This window comes from Acanthochromis polyacanthus, chromosome 19, assembly GCF_021347895.1.
Source record: "Acanthochromis polyacanthus isolate Apoly-LR-REF ecotype Palm Island chromosome 19, KAUST_Apoly_ChrSc, whole genome shotgun sequence".
Lineage (NCBI taxonomy): Eukaryota > Metazoa > Chordata > Actinopteri > Pomacentridae > Acanthochromis > Acanthochromis polyacanthus.
Genome location: NC_067131.1, coordinates 25161400 through 25184227, shown reverse-complemented (window position 1 = coordinate 25184227; position 22828 = coordinate 25161400). Strand labels below are relative to the sequence as shown.

Below are 22828 nucleotides of genomic sequence, written 5' to 3'. Positions count from 1 at the left end.
ACAAAACTCCTGCCAGCGAGAAAGTCCAGAACTATTTTATGTCCACGGCCAATAGAGGCAGACACCCAATTGACATCAAAACCCCTGAGGGCGTGTTGCGAAGACGCTGTCCAATTCAGTGCTGGCTGGAGGAATGCTGTGGAATTACAGCTCTGAATTTTCTCATATTAATTTGAGGGTTGGCTGCAACATTCTGGCTTTTAGACAGCAGTAGTAATGGCACTAAAATTAGTAAGACAGTACAAATTGTAGATACAAGTGTTTGTTTTTGTGATTTGATATTTTTGTGTCGTGTTTACTATGTGTGTTCTTGAATGTTCTACCAGTGTTATCCAGGAAGAACTTGAGGGAGCGCTCAATGCTGCTGGAGAAGCCGTGTATGATCATGTCGTCAATGTACTCCACATAGGCCTTCCACTCTTCAGAGGATGGCTCAGCTCTGAACAGTGCCTCATTGGTCTAAGACATAAGAAAGCATGACACTTATACTGAGTCACCATCTTGGCTAAATTTGAAAATAACAGTAAAATGTATTTCAGTGCAAATTTGACATCACTGTCCTCACAATAGAATGCAGAAACATGAGTGTAACTTATAGCCAATTATGATGTGTAACACAGTCATTGGGAAAGCACCTTCAGGAGGAAGTGGATCTTCTCCCCGGAGGTTTTAATCAGTCTGTACACTCTGTCAAGCCTCTCTCTTCTGTTGTCCAGATTGAGCACAGCATTTTTTTTGCCTTCCTTCCTGTCAAATATGAGGTGGGCCCAGGACCTCATGCAGCTCTGGATCTCCTCCACATTGTCCTTGGCTCTCTGGAGTCGGCTCTCCAGGTCGCTAACAGAGTCCCGCACCTCCTGGATATAGGGCCAAACACCTGAAAGAGATGTGTGATGAAGAGGTCAGAAGGGTGCAAAATAAATTCATAAATGAAGCTCGTGTGAGTTGGAGCGTGTGAGGAAAATAGTAGAATCTGCCAGAAAACATTCATTATCACATATCTTACAAGGCCATCTAGTGTCTGATCATTTCAGTGCCCTCAGGCTCTCTCTGAGTGCTTTTCTAGGTCATGAATGCCACATATGGCTGCCATGAAGCTATGCAGAGAAGCCTTGGGATCCCACTCAGTTCATGTGTGTAGAATTAAAATTGAAATTAAAATTAAAAAAGGGTGAAAAGGTTCTCTTATGTCAACTTTACCTCCGCTGAAAGTGAGTGATTTGTAATACATGCATGGGTCACCCTAGCCACACGGACAAGTCTGCTAAATGTCAGGAGCAGTGGAAACCAATAAAAATGTTCAGCCACAGGACAGATTTTTATTGCATGTGCAGCAAAAATGGTTGCACACTGGAACCCTGACAGGCCTACAAAAAGTCTGGAAATCTAGCAAATCTGTAACAAAAATCACTTTGTCCCATTCCGAGAAGCTAACAGTGTGCGCTTCAATGCAGAAACTCAAATAGGGCACATTCAAAGTACCCTGTTTGAGGCAAATGCTGCTATTTTTTACATACTCCTGGATATTATCCTTGGAGCAGCTAGTTCTATAGTCTGTTGTATTTATAGGAAGTGCTTGTACTATTTTTGTGTTTCATATGTGTTACAAAGGTAACACAAAACATAAGCATATGCAGAGTGTTCTTCACCCATTTTGAAAAGTAATTATAAGTGTGATCTTGAAAGTGGATAAAAATAAGAGGTATTCAGTTTTAATAAAATGCCACCAAACCCCAAAACTAAAGCTGGAGCACATGGCTGCAATGCTAATACAAATGTAAGGTATGTTATCAGCCCAAACATGGAATGCCATGTTTTCCTAATTGGTAAATCCGTTCAGACATGTTTTTCACTGAATAAGCCTATGCTTGTCAGAATAAAAAAACATAGAGATGAAACCACCATCCTGTGCCCTTTTACCCACATAACTCCAAAGCAGACAAGAAGCTACAATGCACACACATCCATATATACACCACAACATAAAGCAGATGCAAGTGTAGTCAATGTTTCATCTGTAGAGTGACTCTGAGTTTGTCCCCACAGACAGCTGAGTGCATTGGCTTGTACCGTAAACACTCTTCTCATTTCTGCTATATTCCTCTGGGAACCCCGGAGTCGAGGAAACGAACAACGTGCCTGTCAGTTCTGTGTCAATCAAAGCTTATCAATGATTGAACACCTCTCCTATTCTTCTTTTATATGCTTTTCAAAATGCAAAGCCTCTCTGTTCATAGTCTGCTCTGCCCCAGAAATGACAAGGATGGAGAGAAACATTGGGAGAGAGGAATAAGGGAGGCATGTTTCTCTAATAATCTGAAAATATCCATATAAATAAATATTTGCATGGTCATCATAGAGTCAGGACTTTTGTGTTCCTCTGCTACATATATCCAGCAACAGCATTCTGGATAGGTAGGCACAAGCCAAAGTCATCTGGTTGAACCAATAAATGCTTTTAGTATTTTACTTACAGGATTTCAAACGCTGTCATCAGAGTGAAGAAAAGATGCTTAGCTAGTCTCACATAGCCAGAGCTGTCTTCACAGCACTGTCAGCACTGGATAATGGTCTTCTGCATGTATGTCCTCTGGTTTATTCATATTTCGTTACACTAATCACAGTCTTAGGCGCCACTAAGATCCTAATGTAGTGACAGATGTCCTTACAAAACAGCAACGGAGGAATTGTTTTGGTGGAACATTTCCATGCATGGAGGGGAGCACTGTCATTGAAATGGATACTTCAAACTGGCTCATCACACATTTCAAATTCTCTGCAAACTTTATTGTCTTTAGCATGTAGGTTGTTGTTTACCATAGCAAAGGAAAGGATGTAAACAATAACACATAGCTGTGGAAGGTGAGGAGAAAGCCATGTAAAATGCAGGTAAAACATGGCTAGCAAGTCTACATCTGGTGAATGATGCTGTAACTTAGGTATGCTAGCCCCTTAGCGTACAGTTTTCCCCTTTCATTTACCCCCTAGCAAATTATAAGATGCTAAATCTTCTTGTTCTTCACTGACTGACAGCATCAGCGCGTTCCAGCTCTACTTTAAATCTAAACACTAATCAGCGACAGCATTAAAACCATCAGCCCAATATTGTGTAGGTCCCCTTTGTGCCACTAAAGCACCACCTCTGACCCGTCGGGCCATGGACATGGAACCTCTGTGGATGTCTATGGTGTCTAGCACTGTGATGTTGTAAACAGATCCTCTGGATTTTGGGCTCTCCATAAAACAGGCTTGTTCCAGCACATTTCATAGATCTTTGACCTGATTGGGATCTAGAGAGGCTGGGCGGGCAGGTCAGCTTTTGTGGTGTGATGGTGTGCATTGTGCTGCTAACCATTCAGGAGGGTCGTTGCATGGGGGGGGTTATATGTGGTCTGCAACAACGCTTGGGTAGGTGGTACCTGACAAAGTATAATTTCTTTGAAGGCCGCGTCCCAGCGGTTTACAGCAGAACAGTGGATTGCTACAAAATGACCAGTGTTCTTCATTTCACCTGTCAGGAGTTTTATTGTTGTGGCTTATCAATGTATGATGTTTATGTGGACAGAATGGAGACCCTTTCCAGATGAATGATCTATAATTCTATATTTGAACACACACTTGCACATGCTATAATCTTCTGTTTTAAGGTTCTGCAGTCACTGCACTTTGTTAATAGTGAACATAATGTTAAGGATTTTGTGGAGAAACTCAGTTATCTGCTGCTTTTTCTGCAAAACACAATTAAAAAAATACTCTGCAATCTTTGTGTATGTTGAGATTTCTGCTCTCTGTCAGTGAAACAAAGTACATAAATGCAGCCACGGAAGGGTATTAGTCTTCTACCCAAATAATGAAACACGGCAAACCACGGGGCTCTTGCCCTGTTCCACAGTGTGAATAAAGTACAGCAAACACAGCCCGATCACGTACAAAACATTCGTCTAGTGTTGCAGCGGTAATATCAACGGTAAACTAAAATGAAAACCTACATCATATATCCTGTTAACTCTCTCCATCAAAATCCCCTGAATAAACCCCTGAACACTCAATAAAATATTTTTTAAAAAACATATTTCAAAATATATCTCAACAGTTTTCATGGGGACTATTTAGCAGTAGTTGTTTTCAGTATTTTTAAAGCACAGTAAAGCATATTAATTATTCACTATGACATTGTTTCTTAAGACATGTTCCCTTGGAGTTGTATTCCAATTTTTCAATGCTGTGACCACTATGAATTCTATTAATCTCCACTGTAGGGTAATAGGAAGTTATGTATATCTCAACACTAGGACAAATAAGACCAGAACTATCTGCATGGACAAACACCACTACAATATGTGAAAAAGGTTTTCTATAATGTGGGTGAAATGACAACAGAAAATGAGGCAGTTAAATGTGTCATTTCTCAGCAGCAGTATCTGCAACTTATCGGTTAGCATCCAGACCTTGGCTGTTCCAGTTCAGACTCTCCTCTGCCTTTCTGAGCTGAGCATCAATGTCCCTGAGCTGGCCCTGAACCAGAGGCTGCTCCACGTCGAGCACAGAGCGCATCACCTGCAGCCAAACAACGGGGGAGAGAAAAGAGACACAGAATGTGATGTGAATTTCAGCTAGAGAAATATCATTTTAATATCACTGCCACTGAAAGCCACACAGAAGCCCAGAGCGTCAGGACAGATTATCATCCTCATTAAAATCACTATTTCACCATCGTTACATGTTGCCATGATTTAATTGGACTCAAACTTTTAGCTACCTGAAGCAGTGAATTGCTGTACCTTTATAACCACAATAATCTCATTGAGGTAGCTGTGATATGTGTGGCTGATTTAATTACATCGGTGACTGTTCATATATTGTATTACGCTACACTATTTCAACTACCATTTTATCCCCGGACTCAGTTTTCATTAAGACCAGCAATAGGAAATGTGACAGTATCTGCGGTGTATTTTATGTATTAATTCTGTCATTAAAATTATTCGGGCAAAAACTACATAATGGTCATCCTCATTAGCATAATTGGAGGATCAAATCCAAATCTGTCTGTTTGTTAGCTTTGACAGCAATCACAGCAACAGTGTAAAGTGACAGGAGTAAATGAACAGCACTTATTCTCTCTTGAGTGTAGCTGATTCGCACAGTGATTTTGACATTTATGGAACAGTATCAGAAAAATACACATAAACATGATCAAATGTAGACATACTGCTAGCTTCAAACGGTTGTACTACCCCACAATCCTGGCTGTTTCAGAGACCTTCCAACCTGGTCACCCCATTTCTCCTGCATCTACCATGCACCGCTGTGATGAGAATCAACGCTAATTAATGTTACTTGCTTCATCTGTGAGTAGTCCGAATGTTTCTGTAAATGCAAATGTTGAGCAGTTTATTTTGCCATATCAAAGCAAGAAGATAAGATGAGAGGGTAGCACTAAAGAGAATGCCATAAAACAACATAATCTTCTCAAAGCAAATGGAAATCATTAACTTAAAAAAACAAAATGGAAATCATTGCCTCATATTTGCACTAGAATAGATATCAGAACAAAATGATAATACTGTAGGCTAAATTTCCTCCTCAGATTCTTTGATGTGTGGGTCTGTTGCTCAGCAAAACACTTTAGAGAGCTCAGTTCAAAATGCCTGACTGGAGAGACATCAAATACTGAACAGGGAATAGCTCAGCGACACAGCTTAACAAGACAACAAACTGTGTTTTCAGTAGTTGTGTCACATTGTGACGATCACTTCAGCAGATCGACAGACAGTGTGGTCTGTGAGATAACATTGCCGTAAATACTTATACAGCCAGCAGTGCACAGCTGGCAATAAAAATGCAAGCTTTAGTGCTAGCTTGGCTACTCCTGTCAGACCCATGCCTCGGAGGCGGCAGCAGCATCTCAAGAGCACCACTTCACAATTCCTCACTCTGACATAAAACAGCTATAATGAGCATAATTATTCTTTCATATTCTACATGTCCACTGCATTCTTCAAGACAAGAAAAAAAAATGTATGAATGGATATAGGAGCATATATGTCTTCCTGTAATAAAAGAATATTGTCAATGTGGCATTATTACAGAGCAATTTAACGATAAAGTGGTAACAGTGCAACATGAAACAAGGTAACTGATTTTGTAACTACTATTTCTCCTTCTTACTTGCATTTATGTATAAGCTCTCTAGCTCTCAGTTCTGCAAATATATTTCCATAAACTGGGGACTTTGAGGGATGTAAGCAGAAGTATATTGTTGCCATGGAGTATTTGAGCAACAACTTGAGCCTTGTTTCTTAGCCTGCATTTTGAAAAATTGGCTTCATTGAAAGCATGCTGAATTACCTAATAGAAGGTCCTGTTTGCTACATACATTCGCTACTCTCATTGGATTACCTGGAAGTGTAGCATTTCACAAGCAAGTTTGTCTAAGTAGATTCATGAGCATGTAGAGAAAATCACTCAGTCTCAATCACTTTGAATGTGCATTATGCCTGTGTGTTCAGATCAGACAGCATTATAACTCAGTAGGGAGCTGCAGCGCTGTGTTCTGTTAGTGCTACTAAACAGTCACAACTACAATAAATGGTTTCCCATTTTCACAAAGGCACAAGTGCAACATTTCAGCCTTTTCTGAACCAACCTTGTTGTATTGACCAACAATAAGGTCCAGCTTGGCCACATACTGCCACAGCTGCCCCCTGGTGGTGTAGATTTGCATTGCAGTCTCAGGGATGCCTTCAGTCTGTCCGGCCTCCATGTACTTCACCTCTCTGAGCACAGACACCAGCTAGGAAGAGATCATAAAGTCATTAGGCACACTGTAAACTAATAATATTCCTGACTAACATCTAAACTAGCATACTATAAACTCGCACCTATCTTTATTTTAAGCCAATTTAACCAAAGCAATGTAAATACAACTTTTTTTTTTTTTTTTTTTTTTTTTACAATATGAATAGTACAAGAGTTTTGGTGATGGCGGCAGAATATATTCCACTAAAATTCAAATAATAATATATGGGCTTGCAGCTCTTCATAGCAGCATAATTACATTGATATTAAATCTTTAAAACTGAAAATAAAATACTGGCCAGCCTAATTAGGAAAATGAATGTGCAGAATAAATACAACTTCATTAGAGAACTCATATTCTTTATTGAGCTGCGGCCAAGTGAATGATACTTACTGGGTGATATTTAATAAAACAGATTAGTTTGATATATCACCAAACTAAGAAATCACTCAAACCCTGTCCAGTAGTATTCTGAACAAACAAAGTACAAGCAGCGACACATCTAGCAGTCTGCCTCTGATCAGGTTTTCTAGCATGTGGGCTTAATGTAAAAACCTGTGGGTTGAAGTTGACTGAGATCAGCTGAGTAGCTGGGTCTCTGCTGATTAATGGCAAGCTGAGGCTGTACTGAGAACTCTCGCCCACAGTTTCGGTCCATGTCTCATACAAGTCGCTGGAGTATCTAGAATGCCAAACACAAAGCAGACAATCTGCGATCACAACCACGGAAAATGTTATTATCACAGAAAAACAATTTGTACCTTTACAGGGAGAGTATAACATTGTTCCATATTTCCATTAAAAGGGCGGGGGTTTATTCCACAAGGCCACAGGCAAGAAAACGACACACATCATGGAAATTAACATAAGCAACAAAACGAGCAGCTAAAAGGCATATGATTGAGCCACTTTCCCAATCCTCTGAGGGTGTAAACAGAATGAGAGGCGTGATTTGCTCGTCCATATCAAGCAGACAATAAGAGCGGAGGGAGAGGAGTGAAGGAGGGTTAGATGCCGGCATGGTGGGGGGGTGTGTAATATGAGGATAAACGCTGATTCATCTGTGAGAGGCTGGGAACAGACAATATGTCAGGGCTCTGTACAGCTATATCAATCTGTAAATAGCCACGATTATGATGAGAACTTCAGTGCGCACTGTGTGCTCCTTATTGGATTTCTGCTGTGAGCTTCATTTCCTGATAGTGGCACCACAGACGCAGAGGCAATCAAATGCCTTGGTCATGGCCATAAATCACGCCGCATTTTATCTGTGAGGGTAATGAGTGAGGATGCCCGTCCTGTTCCTGACTAGAATATGTATAATAATGGTGGCATTCATCGGAGGCAACGGTGATGATTATTACGGCATAACAAGGGCTCTAATTTCTGATGGGAGTAAATTGAGGGCACAGAACTGGTGCTGTTCATCATCCCATTATGCTGGTTGGGGGACATAAAGTGAAGGCGTGATATTAAGCTCGTGAAGCATAAAGAATGAGTGTCTGTCTTACAGTGTGTAATAGTATCTACGTATGTGTGCACATTATGATGTGTATCTTATTCACATACTTCTGGGTTTACTGCATACACACTCACACTTACTAAAGTCCCATACTTGTAGGGACCACAACTGACTATATTAATTCAACCATGTTTAAATTTTCTCCTTCTGCATTGTGTATTCCATTGTGATCATTACTACAAATGCTGAAGAATATTCTTCAAAACTTCAATGGACAAGTAGCAAATCTAAAATGAAAGAAGCTGGACAACAGCTCCCACCCACTGCACCGGACTGTAGTGGAGCTGAGCAGCTCCTTTAGCACGAGACTCAGACACCCTCAGTGCAAGAAGGAGCGCTACCGCAGGTCCTTCATCCCCACTGCCATCAGACTGTATAACACTACTGTGTAGTTGTTATTATGTGCAATATTTATTATTTTGTTCTTGCACTTTCGTGACTTTTGCCCTCCTGTTTTTTGTTTTTGTTTCTAAGAGCCCTGTAATGTTAAATTTCTCCTTTGTGAGATTAATAAAGTCTATCTTATCTTATCTTATCTTATCTTTGTTATATTCTGTATGCTTAAAAAAACTATAAAAACATTTGTATAGCTATAGAAAACAAAAGCACATCGTGGAACACAGGGGTGGAACATAGGGGTGGGGTGTTTGAATGTGTAAAAGATAACATACAACAGAAGAAAATAATACATAATGAATATTTAAAAACAAAAACAAAAAAACAGCTGTTAACTGTTGTTCTGATCACATTTTTTTTTTTAAACTGAAGGGAAAAAAATATACAGCCATCAAGAAAATGCTGGATTATGCACCAATCAGCCACAACATTATGACCACTGACAGGTGAAGTGAATAACATCGATCATCTTGTTATAATGCAATGTTATGTTCGGAAACCTTGAGTCCAGACATTCATGTGGATCTTTCACATGTACCCACGACCTAAACATTGTAGGTCAAGCAACCCCTCGTCCACTTCCCCGTCTCCTATGGCAGAGAATTCGCCACCATCCCGATGACACAGGACATCCCCATAGATCCTGTGTCCATGCCAACTGGGTCAGAGGAGCTTTAGCAGCATAAAGCAGACCAACACAATATTAGGCAGGTGCTCATAATGCTTTGCCTGATTGGTGTATCATTTTTCTACAAACATGAAATCAGCGAAAGTAGTAAAGATGCTACACTTTGGAGACTGAACCCCCATCTCTTCTCTATATTTTATATGAATAATGAAAAGACTGAACCATTTCAACCTCATTTGTCTTCAGTCTCAGTACGTCACCGGTGGATTTCAAGATGGCGGCACGCATAGACGCAGCGGGGGACGTGCATCTATATTAACAACTCCTGGTGCACGGACGTCACAGTAAGCTGTGCAGTCCAGATGGGGAAATCATGCTGTTGAAGTGCCGGCCATTTTATCCCCCGAGGGAGTTCATTGCTGTTTACATTTGTGCTGTGTACATTCCACAGGACGCTAATGCCAAGCTCGTGCTAGCACAGGTCTATGATAGCATTAACAACTGCCTAGTAGCACATCCAGACAGTGTTTTTCTTGCAGCCAGGGACTTTAATCATGCTGACTTAAATACAGTTCTAAACAAATTCCATCGAAGCATGAAGTGTGCTACTAGAGGAGATAAGACTCTGGATCAGGTGTATACCAATGTAGCAGATGCAAATAAGGTCCAGGCCCGTCCCCACCTGCGACTTCTGTTGCACCCACAGTATACACCCAACATCAAAAGAGACTATTGTTAAACCTGTTAGAACATGGACAGAGGATGTTATTCCTATGCTTCAGGACTGTTTCCAGCACATAGAGTGGGATGTATTTAAAGGGCAGGGCACGCACACACGTGACTCTGGACAATTACACCACAAATGTTTTAAACAACATCAACTTCTGTGTCGATAACGTTACATCATGGAAACAAGTTTGTGCGTCACCAAATCAAAAATCTTGGATGACACATGGCATAAAACAACTACTCCGAGCAAAGAATATAGCTTTTAGATCTAGGGAGCCCGTTGCTTACAGCACAGCCAATGCTGAACTGCGGAAAGGCATCAATACTGCCAAATTATACCACAAGAGGTTATGGAGCTATCCAGATTTGCTAGCTTCATAAACCCCAGGCAGATGTGAGAGGGTATTAAGGCTATATGGCCTACAAGTACAGACCTACATCTACCTCAGCGGACCCCACCTTAGCCGAGGACTTAAATTATATTTGTGTCTATTTTGACAGGGAGAACACTGACCCTGCACTGCCTTCCCTCTCCAATACTGACACTGCCCCAGTCCTGACTCGCCCTCCGCAGCATCAACACCAGGAAGGCCGCCGGACCAGGTGGAGTGCTGGGCCGAGTCCTGCAAGGCTGCAGAGCTGAGTTTGCGGACATCTTCACCTCCATCTACAACCTGTCACTGTCCACAGCATGGGTCCCAGCCAGCTTCAAGGCAGCCACAATACTGCCCATTCCCAAACAGTCCAATGTCACATGTCTAAACGACTATAGACCTGTGGCACTCACTTCCATACCTGCTAAATGTCTGGAGAGACTGGTCATCAAACACATTAGAGGAGCAATACCATCAACACTGGACCCATACCAATTTGGGAGAACAGGTCAACCGAGGACGCCATTGTTATTGTGCTCCATACCCTGCTGGAACATCTAGAGCATAAAAACACCTACGCAAAGCTGCTCTTCGTTGATCACAGCTCAGCCTTCAATACAATCCGGCCCTTCAAACTCCGAGCCACACTCCTTAGCCTGGGTATAAGCAGCACCCTGTGCAATTGGATTGTGGACTTTTTAACAAACCGCACACAGTTTGAGAGTTGACAGGCACACCTCCTTTTCACTCCTTATTAACACCAGAGCTTCCCAAGGATGTGTACTGTGTACTCAGTCCACTGCTCTACACTCTGTTCACACATGACTGCTCCGCCACCTGTCCATCAAATCTCATCGTTAAATTCGCCGACGACACCACAGTGCTCAGCCTCATCAATGATAACAATCAGACACCACACAGGACTGAGGTACAACATCTACTGTCATGGTGTGAGAACAATAACTTGGCCTTGAACATCAGGAAGGCCAAGGAAATTATTGTTGATTTCCGCAGGAACGCACAACAAAATCACTCTCCACTGGCAGTGAGGTGGTGGAGAGAGTGACAAATTTTAAATACCTGGGAGTAGTCATATCTAAGGACCTGTCCTGGAGCATTAACACCTCAGTTGTAGGGAAAGCACAGCAATGACTGCACGACCTACGGTAGCTGAATAGAGCCCAAATCCCAAAGCAGCTGATGGTGAACTTCTACAACTGAGCCATCAGCAGTGTTCTAACATGCGGATTCTTAGTGTGGTTTTCCAGCTGCACTAAGGCAGATCAGCACGCACTCCAGTGGGTGGTAAAAACAGCGTGAAAGATCATTGGGATTACTCTCCCAGAGGTCAGTACCATCTACACCCCCTGTCAAAAGTTTTGAGACGAGTTTGACAGGGTGTGTACACCATCCGCTGTCTGAGGAGAGTGCACAACATCATGCGTGGTCAACACTACCCAGCACGTCACCTGTTCCACTTGCTGCCTTCAGGTAGAAGGTACAGGTCCATAAGAGCCCGAACCACCAGACAGGCCCATAGCCTGCATCCTCAGGCGGTGAGGATACTAAACTGTTACCCCACTCCTTTCTCTGTGCCTCATCCAGAAACACTAACCATACCCCACTGTTACAATAGCTGTGAACTGGACTTTGCATTGTCGCATTATTCAAACATCACTCAAACAACTGTTTGTGCGTTCCCTCTGTGTGCTGCAATACCACTTTAACCGTTACTACTTATTACATTTGTGCCTGCACTGAATAATCAAGTAGTATATTACTGTGTGTTAATCTTACACAGTGGGTGTTTATAGGACTGGGAGAAGGGTCTTGCATCATTTTTGCAGTTTTTTTTATATCATTGCAATACATGTATGAAATGCTTGGAATGAAATTTCATTGTTTATTGACAATGACGATTAAAGATTGAATTAAATTGAATTTTGACCAAAAAACTGCAGTAAATTAAATATGTACAGTGCTCAGAAATAACAACACATAACTCCCATTTTTCAAAAATGACAGACAAGTCTAAATACAGAACTCAGACACCAGGCTTTTAACCAGAATCAGGAGGCATGATGACATCACTCCTGCTTTTATACTGGTCTCTATGTTTTAGGACAGATTTTGAGATTTTACTGATTACTTTAAAGGCCCTGAGCTATTTGTCAGCAATACCTCTGACCTCTTAGTACCAAATGCAGCAATTTGCGCTTTGAGATCCTCGGGCGGAGGTCTTTTATCTGTTCCAGTGGCCAGGCTGAAAACTACAGGTTACAGAGCAGGCAGTTGGTACAATCTGCCTGAAAAAATTAGATCAGTCAAGTCTTTTTTTTTTTAAACAAAAGTAAGTGTTTCTTGCTTTTACGAGGGTTTAACTGAACCATCATTTTTTGTTGTTTTGCTTTTAACCTTTGATCGTACATACAGGGATAACCATTGCTGGTAAATCAAATGGCAACATCTGAAAAACCCAGCAGGCTGTTTAAAAAGAATTACTGTTCTGAAGTGTGAGGACCCTGACCACAGTGATAAGGCAAGTGGTAGGATGGAAGCCATCAGAGTTTAAACAGAGGTGATTTATTGCTATCATGCTCACATAAAAAAGAAAAAAGTAACAACAGTAACTTTGCTTGAAACAACAAAACCGAACTAAATAGAGGTATAAAGGCATTGAAAGCCCACACAGGTGTTTTCAGTTATTCTGGCTGATAGGATCTCACTTACTCACACACCTGGAACTACTGAAATCGCTCCCTATCTACTATATAGTACATTATACACTCAATTGCTAGTTTATTGCAAATGAATGCAGTCTAATATAGCAATCCTGAAGAATATAATGTTCCATGTACATTGCAACTGTTTAAGAGAGTTGTAGATTCAACTGCATGTAATTTCAGAGAATGTTTGTGTTGCAGTTAAACTTTATCACATTAGAGAGATTTTTTTGTTAGGGAGTGAACAAAACAATAAACACATTTAACTTCAACATTCAGCTGCATGAGTTTAAACTGGATGGCAAAAAGAGGCAAGAGGCATTCGCAGTGTATGACTTTGCTCATCCTTGTGCGATTTTTTTAAAAAGTCCAGCAATAGAAAATCTTTCTTTGACTCTCATGACACTCAGCTTGATTCCCTACAAACAACATTTCCTTCCCAATGGGATACTTCATCTTGCGGGGTTCTGATGTGGTCTAGAAGGCCATTTCTCACTTGGCATCAGTGAGCACCCAGAGCATATGGGATTAAAATAATCTGCAGAGCTGCACCACAGTAATGAGAACATAAATCATGCCCAGAGCTGCATGTCTACATGCTATTCCACAAGGGGCTGCTTCATAAATGTTATACACTCAACTAACAAAATCAGAAATGTTCAGCTTAAAAACAGGGCTGGCGTGAAATTACAGGGGGAAAAACTGTAAAAGACAGAGCTTATAACTGATTCAAGTTGTTGGCTCTCTTATATTTACAGTCCAATAAAGTGCTGTCCTTTTCCATCACTGTCTATTCTGTTTAATCTTCCATTCTGTTCTTTTATTCAGTAATACATACATCTAAGCCTGATGACATACAGTGTAATACACTGAGATACCATCTGCACACACCTGTCCAAGAGTTGCATCATCTCCTCATACTTCTGGATGACTCTGGCTCCTTCTGCAGACTCCAGACACCTGCAGAGGAGATGAAATTTTATGACCCATGCAAAGGTTATATTCAATATCTGTCCACCGGCTGATATTCCAAAGCATACTTTTTATGAGGCCTTTAAAACAGCTCACAGAGTGATTAATTCACACTGAGACCACTGGAAATGCATGACCACATCAAATTTTATGCATTATTGCTTATTCTTTGTTGGAGGCAAAAGAGGAGACTCACGAGCAGGAGAAATGCCTGAATTTGGAGAAAGGTATCTGGATGCGCTGCTGTAGCTCCTGAGCCCATCTCAGCCCTCCAGCTACTGCTGGCATATTCTTATTCACTGGAGCCGAACCTGAGGAGGTCAAATACCATTGCTCAGAACTATACAGACAGACACACACGTCTAAACAGCCAATCAAATGGCTTCAACTTAAAGGCATTAGAGGAGATTTAATTTCCTACAACTTTGAATGTAGCATGCGCATGCGCACATACAACCTCTCCCTCACCCCCCTCTAACCTCCCCCCTCTTAACATTTACGAAGAAACGCCCCCCTCCAGAAACTTGCGTAGGACTCGTGAAGTTGTCTTTTATGGCTGGGTCCCCCTGGATCTTTATCTGCCATTATGTAAAAAAGATGAGCAAAACAAGTCGCCAGCTAACTACGAAGCTATACCAAAGCAACACATACAGAAAACACGTAAGTCCAAGGCGTACGTAATCTACGTAACTAGGCCTGAGCCGGAAGATTTTTGATTGACAGGAAAGGGAGCAAAGCAAACGCCTCGGTCCGAGCGCGTTGATTGGCTGATGTTTTTCAGGTCCTGCCATGTCCACAGTTATTTTTTGTTATTTTTTATTCTTTTAGAGACCATACATAGAAGTCCACTAAAGGTCAGTATATTCATTTTATGTGAATCAGACAAATTAAACAAAAAAAACATCCTCCATAATGCCTTTAATACATTGAGGCATGTAAGCATGGTCAAGATGACCTGCTGAAATTCTAACTGAGCTTCAGAATGGGGAAGAAAGGTAATTTAGATGAACGTGGTAGAACTATTTCAGAAACTGCTGATCTACTGGGATTTTCACACACAACCATCTCTAGTGTTTAAAGAGAACAGTCCGAAAAACAGAAAATATCCAGTGAGAAGTAATTCTCTGTGCAAAAATGCCTTGCTGATGCCAGATTCAGATAGATTCAGATTCATTTTTACTCATGTACAGAGAAAGTCAAATATATTCTACCAAAGTAGTTTACAGCAGATGTACATGAAAGGGAACCCCAGGGAAGCAAATGTGCTTATAATTAGGGGACCCAAGCAACCAAAAACCACATCACCCACATTCAGCCTCAACCCCCACCCCCTACCCCAGCAACACACACCACACACAAGCAGCCGCGCAAGCACACACACAATCACACACATATACAGACAGCATCATTTCCAAACAATACATGATTTTGTCAGAGATTATACACAGGCAGAAAGTTGTATTTTTCTAACATTTTTTTAAGGAAGAAAAGGACTGATAATTTAATGAACCCATCTAACTCCTTCCAGATTTGCGGACCCCTGCAAGCAACACTCAGGCTGGTACATTTAAGTTTATGCTTCTTCCTCAAAATACATTTTTTTCCCTGGTGTTATGAGTGTGGAGGGGACGGGAGACTGGGATGAGCTCGCATGAGTGTTTATTGAGTAGGTTGATGACCTGATACATAATACAGGCATTGTGATAGATGTTAAAATTAGGAAGCCTCGGGAGATCAAGAGAGAAGAAAATAGGGCCAGAAGGAGCTGCAAAAGCAGACGATGTAAAAGCACAAATTATTTTCTTTTCTAAAGAGTGTAGTTTGATGAGATGACTTGGAAAAGTGTTACACCATATTATGTTACAATAGTTGATATATGGTTTAATGATGGATCTATGCAAAGAAAGAAGAGCAGAGAGTGGGAGATAATGTCGTAGTTTAAAGAATAAACCAGCACAATTTGATAGTTTGATTAACACATCAATATGATGCCTAAAATTAACAAATTGAAGTATATAGAGTTCCTCGGGCGTAAAGATTTGCGTATCTCCTCCATGTCGTCTAGTGCATGTGGATGACTGAGGGCTTTCTTCAGGAGCATTGTAATTTGTTACAACCGTAGTGATCATGCGATGGTTGTATAAAACTTGGTTTGTTCATTACAGTTAGTGTGACAGTGATCCACAGAGCACCAGATTTAGTTTAGTGACTCCATATTCCTCTATTAGCTGTCACAGCCTGGCAGCGGTGCCATCAGCCATCCGCCATAATTCAGTGAATCACCATGTACAACGTCAGAGGTCAGAAGAGAAGATAGAAAGGTAACGGTAACTCAAATAATCACCTGTTACAACCAGGAGAAACTAATTGAGATTAAATAATGTCTTAGTCACTGAAAGGTTAAAATATTCTTCTGTCATATCCAGTTTCATTATCAGAAGATTTTTGTTTCTTCAGTGTCACAGCAGAATATTTGTAGGAGTGGCATTATTGTGTTCATGGATGTGTCCCATACGGACATAAACCAATCAGGTATAACATTATGAGCACCTGACTAATATTATGTTGGCCCCCTTGATGCTGCTAATACTCTTCTGATCCAGTGGGGCATGGACACAGGACCTCTGGGGATGTCCTGTGGCACCAGGATGGTAACAGTAAATTCTGTGGGTCCTGTGGGTTGCAGAGTGGGACCTACCTAGACCAGGCTTATCTTGGCACATCCCACGTGCTCAGTAAGATTTGGCTCTGGGGAGTGTGCAAACTAGGTGAACACCTTAGCTCTGTCATGTTCCCTGGGCCACTCCTGAGCAGTTTTTGCAGTGTGTCAGAGTGCATTGTCCTGCTTAGGGTGGGACTGCTGTTGCCATGGGAGACAGGGAGGTGGATGGGGTTGCTTGACCTACAATGTTTAGGTCATGGGTACATGTCAGACATCCACATAAATGTCAGGACTCACGGTTTCCCAGCAGAACACTGCATCGTAACAAGATGATCAATGTTATTCACTTCACCTGTCAGTGGTCATATTGTTGTGGCTGATTGGTACAACAGCTAAATAGATTGTTTCATGCATTAGGCAGGGACAGACTGACAGAGCCACAGAAAAAAATGAGAAAAGCACTCAGAGCGCTGTACCCCGCGAAGACTGCTTAGTCGTTTTATGATATGAAGTCCACTAAAATTGACAGGACCCACAGAATTCGATCCCACCCTGATGGGAGCAACAAAACTATCAACCAGATGTCAATTAAGTCCATTTTGTAGACACCCAAACAGTGCTCTGAAGAGGTCTCATTTGCGGAGGCAATACAACTGAAAACAACTTTGTGGGTGGACTATGGGTGCGTGGGGTTTTTGAGGGTTTTGAAGTCAGCAAAACTCCAATCTTGTTCTTTTTAATTAACAAGTTTGGAAATCAAAACCATTCTAGGTTTAATTCCTGTAACAACTTTCACAGTGTCCTTGAGGCATTCTAATGAATCTCACTGTTCACTGATCTCAAACATTTCACCACTACAAGTACTTTTTGGGCCATTTTTCGATAGAGAACTGAGAGAAAAGAGGTCCATTTCTCACTGAAACTTAAAGGGCTGCTTCATCTAAACTACAAAAACAAACATATCCAGCCAAAACTTATGCATCCAGCAAAATATGACAGAGGTGAAAGGAGTCTGGTTTGCGGTTAAAAAAACAGAATTCATAACATTTTCACAGCACAGACCTCACTTGTAAACTGTTTATTTTGGAACTACTTTGAGGGCACAGTGTAAATAAAATGCTAGGCAGTGAATATAGTGGGTTTTATAATAAACACAGGGGGACTTTGAACACTGCCCTTAACAGTTGACATGTCTAATGTGTAGGTTATTGAAAGTAACAAGGGTAATTTTTGCTTCTTTTGAGAGGAATAAATCCTAAGCAATGTGACGTCTTGGACTTTCTGAAAACGTCAAAACAACATTTTAACATTTTTTTTTCTACTGATCTACACAATACCGTTGATCTTTCTGTGGCTTTCTAAACTTTAATGTTTTTAAAAGACCACAGCAGAACTAGAGGTGCGTACTCCTCCACCAAGGCAAATGACCTACATCACAATTCTAAAGAAAGAGGGCTGGATCTGCACAAAAATTAAATGGATTCTTCCCTTGCCAATGTTCCACCTAACCTGCAAGTTTCAACAAACACACAAACAGTTCTGCTCTGCCTTGACAAAAAAATACTGTAATTAAAGCCTTAACAGCAATTTGGAGGCCATATATTGTATTTAAGCATCAAATGTAATTTAAAGGGTATCCACTGTGGCGCACTAATTCACAAGTTCAAGCACAGTTTCAATGAAAATGATGGTGTTTGTCAAACACATTGTGAGTTTAATGTGATATCAGAGTGGAAACAAAGCATACTCTTGGTTACAAGACCATAAAATGAAAGGGCAGTAAGGACAATGTCGACAGTAAATGGGAAGCTAATGAAAATCATGCTGGTGTCTTAGCTACCTGCCTGAATAAAATAGGCGATTGTGACATTGTCCATTGCTTTGAGGGCTACTGTTCTGAAGTCTTCATTTCAAAATTTGATTGTTGCCATCTTATTTTTGTATTTTTTATTCTTTTGAAAGACGTAAAAAGTGAGGGGTTATTTAACTGAGAATGTGAGGGCCTTCAATACGACATCAAGAATTAGCTCTTTCTAAAACATATCCTGATCTTAAACTCACTAGGAAAATATTTACTGAGGTAACAAATCAAATGAGAAGTATAGTAATTTTCTCAGACTTCTACAAAATCAGACTTCTTTCACCACGAGAGGAGTCGCCCCCTGCTGGCAGTGAGAAAGAATGTATATTGCACTTCCATGTGGGCTTCATTTTTCAGACTCGGAGGCTACATCTGTCGTTTTATATACAATGAATATACATGTCATGGGTTGGACACAAAAACGAATATTAGAAGATGTGCAATACTTGTCTCTGTGTCAATAAAGGAATGCTGCATGGTCTGCAGGGCAACCAAAAGTTTTCTGCTTTCTGATAAGAAATCAGGGGTACACTTGACACAAAAATAGATAAATGAAGATCTTTGTGAATCAGATGCACACATGTGCCCTACTAAATCCAACATAGCAGGACAGCATAGGTTCTCTTTTGAGTTTACAGATTTAGTTTGTATGCCACCTACTGCTGAGTTTGATCTCACGCCTTTTGTGAACATTTAGATTAAAGCTTGAAATTACTTTTCAACCTTATGGGAACCTGCACAGATACAAGATCTGTCAGCTGAGCCAAGGATGCTTACTTTCTTTAGGTATGATACTGTCTATTAGCTGTAAAAATCTTCATTTCTAAAAGTCCTAAGTCTGTCTGATAGCTGATACTGAACTAATACACATAAAAAATAAAAGTGCTTTATGTATCTCTGGTAGTTTTTTGTTAAGACCTACAACAATCATTATCCCACAGAACAAAGTAAAAAGGCTTAAACAAATAAGTCCTTGTTCCTGCATAGCTATTTGGATCGAGTGGCTGATGTATAACTATTCTGTTTTGAAAGTACCACCCACAGAATCAGGACCTCCGATTGTAACATGGTGTTTCGCACACTGCATTATGTAGTACAGACACTGTCATGAATCTCACCGAGCTCCTTTGTAGCTTGAATGTGTTGGTTGTAGAGAAGTTTACAGCAATCCAGCTCTTTGTCAAACATTGACCAAAGAGATGGGTATCTTTCCAGAACATCTGCGGCCACTAACGGGAGCTCCAGCAGGCTGCCAAACATATCCAGAACCTGCAGATATCAGATAGGTGAAAGGGCTTTATACTTGTGTGAAAGTGTGTGTGTGTGTGTACGCGTGTAAGAAAAAGAGATTACACTCCCAGACCTTGAAGCTGTTCTCTAGTCCGGAGGCATCATCAAAGGCCAGACAGAAGATGGCTCCTAGTCGTCGCTCTGTGTCATCCACCTTCAGATTGAACTCCTTCACATCTTTTTCAAACTCCTGCAGGGCAGAAAGCTCAGTTAGACCGACAGCCAAAACACCACACAGCAGTGCGAGCTAACGCACAGCATATTCCTTTTCACATCTCACTGACTCAAAGCCATTCAACAGGGAACACTGACTGTTTCTCACAAGCAAAGCAAATTGCTTTTGTAGCTATAACTCAGCTGTTTAAGCAGCTGGATGGCAGTGAAAAAAGTCTGTTTTGGCGGAAAAACAATTCACTTCTCAAACACTGAAGTGGCCACTGCTGCAATGGTGTTTGCCAGACATAGAAATATTCAGGGATAAAAATGGCACTGGACTTATAGCTTCTCATATTTCATAAAACCCTTGTGAAAATGAGCTTCCTTTAAAGTTGCTCAGCAAAATGGTAGTCTATTTTCCCCAGCAGGCAAGTCAGCAAAACTCCCATTCACTCTTTGATCCTAATAATCCATACCACGTTGTTGACATCCAAGCAGTCATCAGGCTTCTCTGTGAAGACTTTGAAAGTGTCCACGAACTCTTGATGGAGCAGCTGGACCTGGTGGCTTAGGGCTCGCCCTCTGACACCTCCAATCTCTAATTTCTCAAGCTTCAACAGGTTCACAGCTGTTGAAAGGACGTCCTGCAGGGAAACAAATGGGAGACAGTTAGTCATCAAGGTAAACTGGTGTATCATTGAAAAGAAAGGTCTGTTTTTTTAAAGTAAGCCACGTTCCAGTTGTCACACAAAGACTGTAGGCATTATTTCTAGGAGTTGGCACATTTTGATTAAATGTGACGCTCACCTTAATGATTTTGATTCTGTCAACAAATAGGTCAAGTCCAGAGAAAACCAAGAATGGATGGAAGTCCCAAGACCTAACCAAGTTCCCATTCTTCTGGTACTGTCTCAGATTGGCTCTACGGTCCTCATAGGTGCTCCTGAAGAGCTGCAGGACCTCCAAGCTTGTCTGCACCTTCATGAGACACTCGGACACCTCTCCCCTCAGAACCTCCTCTGGAACGAGGTACGCCCGGGCCTGGTGTTGGAGGTCAGTTTGGGATATGTAAGCTTACAATACACATGTGCTGCAGTTTTGGTAATATTGTCCACTCAGTGACATGAGGGTTCTACACTTTTAATATAGAATGTACATGAAAGATGGACGTGCATACTGCAGAAAAGTAGGACATAGGGTGGACACCTAGCAATCACAAGGTAAAAGCATACACTGCTTCATCATCTACTGTACTCTAAATGCAACTATCATTTGCAAAATGACCAAGATGGCAACAAACAAATTCCAACCTCAAGGCATTTATAAAGGAGAGTCCACACCACTACTCTACTATGACTATAGTCCTGCTTTAGACTCAGAGCTGCTCCTTTATTTCCATGCCTTCTGCATTGTTCATTAAAAGGCAAGCTGTGGCACTGAGTTCAACCATCATCAACTTTAAGTAGTTGTGGCAAGCACAATCAAACACGAGAGGCAGAGCAGGGAACCCCTTACTGCCTCAAAGTGCATGCGCTTTTAGGTTCTCCAAAAGAGCCACTGTCCACATTTGTTTGTGGACAGCTATGTTTAGCAATACCCCAAATCCCAATTCAAGCCCAGCAGCACAAAACAAGTGGAAATGACAACAGATCGTTCAATGACTGAATGTGATGTTTAGCATTTTTACAATTACTGATATCATTCTTTTTTTTAACCGATTCTCAACTATCAAAAAACATAAAAACAAAAATGTGCTTCATTGGCTCTGATGTAGCCACCTCTCTTAGCAGTTCCGCTCACAGCACTGTCTGACTGGTTATACATCCCATTAAATAGCCTATCAACACTGATGGATAAATGTAGAACAATATCTCTTTTAATGAATACATATACACACAAATAAGCAAAGGGATTTCAATGAAGTTTTGTGTTGTAGTTATAATTTTCCTTTTCAATGCAACTTCAAGGATTTGACATGTTCTGATTTCCTGTGATTTGACTAAGCTGTATGAAACAGAGGACACTGATCTCCAAAGAAACCGAAGCAGACTTATGCAGTCAGCATGTGCACTGCCGTTCAAAAGTTTGGGGTCATAAAGACAATTTTATGTTTGCCATGAAAACTCAGACTTTTATTCATGTGCTTTTGTTCGCAGTACAATAGTTTTCTAATCATCAATGAGCCTTTCAACATCATTAGCTAGATATGTAGCAGTAAAACACATGACTGATGGTTGCCAGAAATGGGCCTCTGTACCCCTCTGTAGAGATTCCATTAAAAACTAGAAAAGCACTCAGAGAGTGCAGACCTCCGCCAAGGATAGAGAGGAAAACAGGAAACCCATGCAGTAAAGGAACATGAGCTGGAATCAAACCTGCGTCTCTGAGCTATCTGGACACCTTGCTTCAATTTGATGGACGACATTCTAACCTATGATGTTTTTGTCCTATTTTGGACCACATACTAAAACATACTATACTAAAAAATTCAAAGTGATGCAGAATCCAGGATCCTTTCCGGATTGCCACCAAAATTAAATCAGCTCTTCCTCTTACCATAGTCTACATCCCCTCAAAATTTCATGTGAATCTACCCAGGCATTTTTGAGTTACCTTGCTAACAGACAGACAGACAGACAGACAGACACACAAACGCCGGGTGTCACATAACCTCCTTGGCGGAGGTAATCAGCTAGAATAGTCATTTATTACA

The 22828-nt window shown here is 41.0% G+C and overlaps 1 protein-coding gene across 1 annotated transcript in view; it reads right to left on the bottom strand.

Annotated features, from left to right (window-relative positions):
- dnah9 (dynein, axonemal, heavy chain 9) overlaps positions 1-22828 on the bottom strand; it is a 213947-nt gene that overhangs the window by 181443 nt on the left and 9676 nt on the right. The window contains exons 6-16 of the mRNA XM_051939132.1: positions 20923-21156; positions 20592-20759; positions 20033-20149; positions 19788-19938; positions 14343-14457; positions 14066-14134; positions 7358-7484; positions 6650-6796; positions 4449-4557; positions 636-877; positions 324-459 (exon numbers count right to left, since the gene is read on the bottom strand). Of these exons, the coding sequence (XP_051795092.1) occupies positions 324-459; positions 636-877; positions 4449-4557; positions 6650-6796; positions 7358-7484; positions 14066-14134; positions 14343-14457; positions 19788-19938; positions 20033-20149; positions 20592-20759; positions 20923-21156 (1615 nt within the window). The remainder of the gene's footprint in view (positions 1-323; positions 460-635; positions 878-4448; positions 4558-6649; positions 6797-7357; positions 7485-14065; positions 14135-14342; positions 14458-19787; positions 19939-20032; positions 20150-20591; positions 20760-20922; positions 21157-22828) is intronic.